At 39.9% G+C, this 9,573-nt stretch overlaps 1 protein-coding gene across 1 annotated transcript; it reads left to right on the top strand.

The window, feature by feature from the left end:
• The first annotated feature begins 7,471 nt into the window (after positions 1-7,471).
• Positions 7,472-9,335, top strand: LOC137881397 (T-cell surface antigen CD2-like). The gene has a single exon (XM_068723324.1). The coding sequence runs from the start codon at positions 7,592-7,594 to the stop codon at positions 8,600-8,602; it is 1,011 nt and encodes a 336-aa protein (XP_068579425.1). The 5' UTR covers positions 7,472-7,591; the 3' UTR covers positions 8,603-9,335.
• Positions 9,336-9,573: the final 238 nt, after the last annotated feature.

Here is a 9,573-nt window from a genome sequence, read left to right as displayed (position 1 = left end):
TCTCCCTGTCTTCAAGCTTTAGTATTTCCAGGTCCCTCGTCTTGAAGTCAATGTTTCCTTTGGTTAGCTGCCTGAAATAAGATCTGTGGTTAACGCAACCCTCAGGAGATTTTCACCTTTTGTTCTACATCATAAAATCCGGCACTTAATATTTTGAAGCTTTTACGTGTCTTTAAAAAAAAGACAGTGGCTAACTTGTGGCTTAGTGGTGGTGGGGTGAAGTTATGCAACCGTGGTGTAGTTTGTTTAAATACTAATGTTTGCCTTTTACTTCAGAAATTATAAGTGGTATTCATTTGTGAAGATAATCTTGCTGAATTAAATGTGTAAAAATCATTAATCATTATCATCAATTGCCACAGTTTATTTTCTGAAATAATCCATACTACAGTGGAACAATTCCATTGGCCTTTTGTTGAGTGCGATGCTAACTTCTGGGTTGGCTGACAAAAATATATTCTTGCAGCACTTTGTACACAAATTTGAGTGGCATCAGTCTTCTTATTCAACTCTCAGCCCAAGATAAGCTTATTTCCCAAAATGTTAAACTTCAAGTGATTTTGTTCATATGAACAAATGACTAAGGATTAGTCAATTTCAGGTCCACTGCCAACTACTACCAAACATTTCACCTCACAGCTTTTAGCCACATTTGACTCATTTGTTTGGGTTAACTGGTATGTGCAGATGTTATAGCTCACAGCTTTCCCACCTAACCCAAATCAATGCACGAGTTAAACTGTGTGGCAAGCTGATCAATGCAGGTTTTCATTGCAATACATTACACAGAATATTTAGGCTTAGGTTTGGACTGCTGGCTTTGTGTTTGGGTTGGTTTAATACCAGGTCTCTCTGCAACAGTGACTCAAACTATCAGTGACGCTAACTCATCATGTATCCCTACACCAAATGCTTGTAAACTCTGGAGGCCTGAAATCTTTCTTCCCTTTGATAAATTCCTTTTCTTTCAAAAGTGACGCATTCTGTCTCAGGCCTCCCAGAGAAGAGAAACAGCGCCATCAAACTACCCTCCTTTATAAACTCCACTCCCAATTAGTGAGCAGGTGTTTGAAATGCACCAGGTGTGATTCATTAATGAAACACGCTCTTGTTTGCACTACCTGTTAGCCCTGTGAAAAAAGAAAGGGAATGTCAAGAGAGATGTAACTCTCAAGGACATAAAGAAAAACTCTAGATTCACACTAATGAACACTACCTGGATGAAATAAAAGGTTTTACTAAGCTCATACTTGAGCCTACCTAAATCACACTTTGACTTTGACCTGGCACTCCACTGTTTTTCGAAACATCAACAAATGGTGTTGTGTTTCCAAACTGAAACGTGATGGTATAAACTGTATAAATTACAACATGACAATTTTGAAGGGATTACTCAGCCAGTCTGCCTGGCAAAGCAGTAGTTCCAGACATTTGAGTTCAACAGGTCTTACAATTGTAGGTTGTCAACATGATGAAATTGTCCATTTGTCATTGCACTTAGTCAGGTTGCTATTCCTCACCTCCAGCTGTGCAGTGATTTATGGCCCGGTACTGTGCCTTTTTTAAATAGTCTGACACACACTGCATTTTTGCTTGTTCAACAGAGTTATTTAAACCGATACACAAGCATTAAATCACAGGTTTCCTGATTTAAACCATCACACCCTTTATTACTTTATCACTGATTGTGCTGTTGTGTGTTCTTTTTTTTTTTAGAAAGTTCCACAGCTTGACAGCATTCATCTACAGGTACATTATAATAATCAAATAAATTAAATACCTGATGGATATTGCTCAGTAAACACGTGTTAAGTGTGTTGTGTAATACAGAATGATATACAACCAAAGCCATTAAAATAGAAGAGAAGGCTTGGGCTTTTACACTCACAGAACAAGTTCAGAGCCAGAGGAATAAAAGGGCAGATGAAAGGAACATAAGTCAAAATCACTGGGCAGAAGAATGGCCTTTATTATAACATTCAGGTTTGGCAGCATTGTTAGCACATCAGAAACAAAAAGAAAGGCCCTGGAACAAGTGGGATGCTTCATCTGTGGCGGATTAACAGTTCATTGGTCATAAAAGCAAAGTGCAGAACACAGGATGACCTTCAGGCAAATACAAATGATGTAATCTGTGATGAAATCTTAGAAAATAAGTGTTTGTTCATTCGCCCCAGCTGTTGAACAAACCTTGTTTTAACAGAATTTCCAGTGTTGGCTTTAAAGGACCTAAACATGTTCTGTTAAAGAGCTTGTTTTGGTATAAACATACAATTGTAAGGAAGGTAGCTTTTCTGATTGGACCTAATTATACACAACTACATTAACTTAATGGAGAGTTATTCATGTCCGGACCTTATGGTCAGCCACAAAATGTTTTACTTAAAAAATCCTCCTTAGTTTTCATTGGCTAGTAAGACACCAGAGAACAGATACCCTGCAGCCATAAAAAAGGAGAACAAAAACAATCTATCTCAGTTGTTTAAACTTGAACTCCGGCAGGCTGATGGGAGGTGGCTTTTGGGGTCATCGGTGCCAGAGTGATTCCCCTCTTTGCAGTGCCTCCCTGCATACATCAAAGATTCTCAGCATCAGCAGATAACTGTTCAACCCAGTGAGCAAAAACAGCTGGGCCAGAGCAAAACAAAGATGATATAAGCGGCTTCCTCCTCGGTGGCGTCAACAATGATAAGCCCCAGCCTATATTGTGTTTGAAGCGCAGTATCCCCCCGCTACCACTAGCACCGCCAAAACCAGACAATTTAGAGACCCGTGAAATGCAAGAGGAAATATAAACGGTGATCTCTTGAACTCTGTCAAAAGAAAAAGGTCTGGCTTTTGTCTCTACAAGCATTTTGGGGAAGTAGTGGGAGTGACTTTAAGTTGCAGGGACTGCGATCTGTGAAAGCATTCAAACATGCCATAATGTCAGCTTTGGGAGAATAGGGGGAACGTAATGGAGCGATGCCGGATGAGATTGGACATAAAAATGATGTACATTGTGAAAAGATTCCGCTCTTGAGCTAAACGTCTGACAAATTGTGTTCTTGTTCTTCTGTAGCCTGTGTTGAAGATATGGAGAGCTCATTTTACACTAGGCATCATGACAAACTACAGCAGTGTCCATGACACATAACAGTACTCTGCAACATGCTCAGGCTATACTTCCTGAAACAAATAACCAGCAAAACTCTTAACATCTCATGTTGACAGACACAACAGCCAAATATATGTATGTTTCTCAAATCACTCACACTGAACAAAACAGCACAGGATGTGGTGAATTTAGACCTTACATATGGAAAGGACTTCTTTTTTTTTTTTATAAGATGAAATTTTCCTGGACGGTACCCAAGGCGGAGGTAAACATTTTCGTGGGATGCACAATTTCCCTTTGGATTTAGCTGACATTGCTCCAGGCCTGGCCAAGGATCAAACTTCAGAGGTTGCCAGGAACAAAAGTTCTTATTTTTGAAGTCTTGGTAGCACACATGATATATTTACTTTTTCTAAATAGGAATACAAGTTGCTTTGGTCCCCTAAGTCTGTACCTACAGCCCTAGTGACCAGGATTGATTTAAAGGCAATACAAGTTTTGTCCATTATCACCAGGATCATGCAAATGAAAGGACTAATATGATTATTGTGTGCACACGCTGTGGGCTGATTACTTTTAGTGTTGGATGGTGAATAATTAATTTCCATACGTTATGGTAATGCATTTATGACATTAAATATAAAAAATAGCTTTGCCTATAATCCAAAACACAGTGACTGATCTACATAGGGGAAATAAAAACGTATGGAAAACCGTATGCCGACGACAACACCAAAACAAGCATGACTGCACCCGTGTCACTTCTCACCTGGGTTTTTTAATGATAAAATGTAGTTTAGAGACCTCACAGGGGTGTGTGACCCCCTGTTGCTAGTCAGTCATCTAGTGTGAAAACCACCACTTCAAAACAAACTCCCGACTGACAGAAAGCAAAGTGTGCAGTGTGAAAAGTACAGCGATCTGACGACTTTAAAAGTCATGTAGTGTGAACTTGGCCTTTGCCTCAATTGTTATCAATTGATTTTGATGCATTATAAATGTTGGTGTGACCATGGCACACAGAAAGCATCTGTTCATCCACTTCAAAGTACTTTAATGGCTCAGAGTGATATTACTGTCCCAGATTATATTGACTTTGTAGAGCACGAGGGGCCACCCGGACCCCCTTTGTCCCCCCCCCCCGGGGCCATCCAGAGCCACAGCCACGTCTGGTGAAAGTGTGAGTCAGGGATCTCACAGCCACGCTGCTATGCCTCCATCTGGGCCCCTGAATTAAACATCAGCTCGGCAGACAGGCTCCCTGCCGGAAAGCTTCAGGGACCAGGAACTGGGGCCAATTAACCCATGCCCAGTCTATTCAGACCTTACTTTGTAGCCAATTAAGAGGGCCTTTTACAGAAGGGGATCAGAAGGGATGATAAAACGGTTGGGTTTGATTTGGCATCAGGCACAAAGCATACTGTTTGCATAAAATCATAGTGACTCAATAGAGGCCCTTGGCAATGATTGCACTCATCATAAGCTACACATTCAGAATGCCCTGGATAATTATTAATACTAATTGGGTCTACTTGATCTATTGTTTCCCTAAAGCATCCAAGAGCACCACCAATATCTGCTACTAGTGATTTGAGAATAAACTGAGCTCTTTTTGTTAAACCATTGCATACTGAGCATGGAAACTCTTGCCTTGACATCAGGCACTATGTCACATGATGTCACCATGGCATCAGACACAAGTTTGTCTTCACTACAGCTTGGTTCCTCTTTCTCTGAGGAAATACTTCTGCACATGAGAGGAGGACAGCAAACACAGCGAATGACAGGAGCAGGAGTGAACAGAATCAGGACAGTTGTTTTCTTCCACGTGTAGTAACAGATGGAGATGATCACAGATGTGGCCCAATCACAAACTTCCAGTTCAACAGCCTGGTGTGTTGCTATATTTCACAATGAAATGCACTATTGTGCAAATCCTGTCTCTAAAGAAGCCTCATCATTTATTTAACTGTCAAGATATTTTTTTTTATAGAGGAGCTATGAGGTGGAAAACACCAGTTTCCATAGATTGTGAATGGGAAAAACATTTGTAGGTTAACATGATGCAGACTGTGGTTGATTTAGATTGTATGGAGTGGTGCTAGTGGAGGGTCCCCAAATAATATGTCTAGGATTTATCTCCCCTCTGTGCAGGCTGTAAGTATTAAGACAGTGATATATTTTTCATTGTTTTGGCTCTCGTCCAGCACGTTAAATTTGAAATGAAACACTTGCTATGAGGTTGTGCGTCCACTTGACACTGGATGAACATTGCAGGGCATTTAACCTTCGGGAAAAATAGAGGGGGGTATGTGTTTCTACATGGTTTATCAGATATGGATGTAAAAAAGTAAAAGATGAAAGTTAGGTAAAACAGAAAAGTCCCAATAAATACCAACTTCCCTATGAAACATTTTGGGGGATATTCAGCTTCTACTAAGAATCAGAATTTTGGTCTCCTGCAGAGCAGTTTTCTTCTTAATTAGCAGTCATTTATTACTGAATAGTGTTTGTTTTGTGATAAATAAGAACCACAGTCTGGATTTTTAAACTCTTCCAGCTCACAACCGTCATTGCATTTCTATGTAACTTTTTGTTGCCAGGTACCGTATTGCAAAATTTGATAAAACAAAGTTAAGAGTTGGGAATACACACCTTCTTTGGCTCATGTCAGCTATGATATAAAACACAAGCACACCATATGTCTGCTCTGCTTTTTCCCCTGCATGAACCTGCTGCTTTCAGCTCAGCACACACACATGCACATTAAACACATGTTCTTATTTGTGAGCAGGCAGGGAAAATTCTTGGAGATATAATCTTTACAACATTTGTAGCTAGGAATCCATTGCATTCGGCTGTCTTGCGTACGCCCCCTCCATCAATCCATTCCCTCAGGGTAGGAAAAAGTGTAATGACGGTGAAACTAAAAGAAACAGGTGTTCTTCTTGCTACGGGTATCTTTGAAGGTGCTGAGAGTTACAGAGGAATTGTGAATCACTGCTAATTGCATGAAATTATAGTTGTGGGGTGTAAAATGAACTCATTCTAGTGTTGCCATGAATTATAGAATGACAAGGGTATTTCTAGATGGTAACCGAACAATGACTCTGCTTTACTGGAAGTGCTGAAGGGGATTTACAGAGAGCTTACTTGATTATGATGATTGAAGTACAATTCAAGAGCAAATTGTTTGATTTAATACCATGAAAAAATGCCAACTCAGTTTCAGATCCACCAAATTAAAAACCAAAAGAATACGTGCCACTCGGAGACTTGTTGGATTAAAACCACAGAGCCAAATGAGGTCAACTGGGTTTGGCTGCAGCCTTGTTTATTGTTCGTTAAAAGTAAAACACTGTTGTGCGGCTTTCTGTACAACAGCTCTTCTCTCAAGAGGAGATTTATTGAAAGCTTTTAATCACATTTTTAATTGACAGCATAGCCCCATATCTAATTACAAAATGCACACGCTCTCTATGAGTTGCTCCACTGAAAGCACCTAAACAAAAGCATTTGCAACAGATATTTTGAAGAGGTGGTGGCCTCTCATTATTCAATTGCTTTATCAGACAAGGCAGCCCTGACTAAACCAATTTAGAGGTGACAGATAAAAGTCATTTGTATTCTTTGACAGGCAAAAACCAATAACCACAATGAAAAATGCAAAAGCCAGCTGGGAAATATCAGAGTGATGATAAATCTTGGAACTCCTTTCATGATATTTCAGTAACTTAATATACTCTGTATCTTAACTTGCTGATATATTAAACTGTGTATTTGGTGCCTGTGTTCTGTTTGCAGAACACATCAGATAGAGTTATTCATGTTGAGTTATTCATGAGTTTTTCCCAAGAACAGACTGAAATAATATATTCTGCTCTGACTTTAGCATAACCCTAACCCAACCCTTGAATAACCCTTTTCACTTTTCTCTATTCTTCTTATTGTTCCTCATTTATGCGAGTGCCGTTTAAACAACCCCAAACAATACAAACCAGAAACAGGACATAGATACGCATTTCACAATAGAGCAAAACTTACTCAACTAAAGTTTTCTAACCAGAAGTTAAACACATTTCATGTGGTTTCAGTGGTTTATTTAGCAATGTTATGACCACAATTGTTTTTCCATCGGGTCATGCTTGTTGCAGCAAATTGCGACGTAAGACACATATTTCTGTATATATTCCTGTGATGTCTTCACGTGGGCAGAAAATGTCAGTTGCCGCCTGACTTTGACTAGGCTTTGTGACATCTTCAGAGAACTGAAAGCAGACTCTTGACCAATAAAGTTTCCTTCCCACTCAAGATTCACTTCTCTTAAAGGGCTCGAAGTCTGTCACCAGTCATACTCTGTGTGGCTATTGTACCGACTCATCTTGACAGGACTGCTTCTCGACCAGGGCTTGTAAATCAAAGATTAAACTGGAGAAGGGAATCATTACGGTCAAGTGATTGTTATACGGATTCCTTGGTCTACTCCTGTATATCATGGCGTGTTTTGTTGCCACACTCTGTGTCATCATTCTGTCGGGATTCATCAACCTCACGGCAGCAAACAAGGACACTTGTGATTTTCATGCTGTAGTTGGACAGAGTCTAACTCTGCCGTTTGTCTATGAGGGACTGGCAAACTCACATGTGCTGAAATGGACTCATAATAGCACGATCATTTTATACAAACAACAAGGCAGAGTGTCTGTTGGAAAGTCGGAGGACATATCTGCAACTGGATCTCTTTTGCTGAAGAACCTACAATTCTCAAGTGCGGGGGCTTACCAAGCAACAGTGCTGAATCCCAACGGTACTCTGGCTAAAACGTGGACTGGTCGTCTCTGTATGATGGACAAGGTATCAAAACCTCAACTGAGCTACATTTGTGACCCCAAGTCTGGTGCTGTTAATCTAAATTGCCTCGTAGCTAAACCTCAGGGTTTGGTGTTCTCATGGACCCTCAATGAAAAGACCTTGACTAGCGAAACGAGACAAACCCTGAGCATATCGCTGGCACAGCTGAAAGGGGAGAGGAGCTTTACATGTAGTGTGGCAAACAGAGTCAGCAAGGAGAAGAGTGACACTGTCCGCCCAGCATGTAAAAGTCCAGCACCGCCATCAATCTGTTTTACATCCAAAGCTGTTGTAGCAATGCTAGCAGGAGGAGCGGGTCTGATTCTGTTGTTGCTCCTCATAATCATCGTATTATGTTGCTGCAACATACGCATCAAAACCCAAATGCGACGCAGGGATGAAGGGGAGATGAGAATGCTTTCTCTAAACAAACGAGAGCCCGACTTCATCAACCCAGAGTATGAGACTATGCACCCGACTGAGGACTCTCCACCCCTGAGACACAAGTCTTCACCCGGATCCTGTTACGAGAACGTTTCTGAGCCTGAAGCTCAGACTGAAAACAGGTCCTTGCAGCTACCCACAGCTGCCGAAGGACAACCTTCACCTGTGCCCAAGCCGAGGACGAAGAGTCCCCAGACAGCAAACATCTGAATCTACCTCCCTCTCTCTGCATCCTAGGAACTTTTAAAAATGAAGACAAAAATGCATTATTCTTTTAGCTTTTTAACATGCAACTGAACACTTTCTTTGTCACTGTAATATTCCAGCATATAGCTATCATGACATGCTGTGTGCCTGGGAGGCAGAATTTGAAGCAGTATCATCTTCATTTACCAAACAATTTTAAACATGATATCATGGCTTATCTATGTTGAAGTTTTGTTGTTAATGTTTTCAATTTATAGTGGTGGGTGTAAATGGTTGGTGGGGAATATTAATGGGACGCAGCTGATTTGAAATTTCAATACTGATATATCGTTCTTATTTGTTAATGTTGCTGGTGGTCTTATCAGCTTTATTATGACTTCTCTGCAGAGTCAATGTACTCCTGTCTCATAAATAAAGCAATTTCCTAAAAAAAATGAGTTTTGTGTAAAATATTTGATATCGTAGATTTAAGGCTGGTGATATTCTCTATATTCTTATTGTTAACAACTTCCATGAAAAGGCCAAAACTAACAAAGATTTAGTGCGTCTTTCAAAGCCTGTCTCTTGCAATCAGCCCCAAGCGCATTGTTTCTAACTGAAGAGATACTTTAAAAAAAAAAAAAAAGATATGAATGTAAACATAATTTAAAAAAAGATGAAACATTTTAAAAAACAGTTGGGCTCTGTAGTTTTTAACAGATGTTTCTCAAACAAGAATGAGTTGCGTAATTTTTGGGTACTTAGTTCAGCGGCGGATTAATACACATTTGGTGCTTTTTAATAACTTTTGGACAACAACGGTCTATGGCACAGAGACACAAGTGATTTCAGACTTTTAATATGCAGACAGAGTTTGTTTCTGTAAATTTAATTGCTATGAACTATTGCATCTTAACAATGACGTAATGGACAGAAATATAACTGAGACACAACTATTCACCATCTGACCTTACCTAAGCATTTTATTAAATGAA

Source organism: Cebidichthys violaceus, unplaced genomic scaffold, assembly GCF_023349555.1.
Source record: "Cebidichthys violaceus isolate CVI_PGR_0920_01 unplaced genomic scaffold, fCebVio1.0.p SCAF_3, whole genome shotgun sequence".
NCBI lineage: Eukaryota > Metazoa > Chordata > Actinopteri > Perciformes > Stichaeidae > Cebidichthys > Cebidichthys violaceus.
Note: the sequence above shows the minus strand (reverse complement) of the source record. Positions and strands in the feature narration are given on the sequence as shown.

Coding starts and splice junctions, on each gene's coding strand:
- LOC137881397 (XM_068723324.1), top strand. CDS start 7,592: ATGGCGTGTTTTGTTGCCACACTCTGTGTCATCATTCTGTCGGGATTC.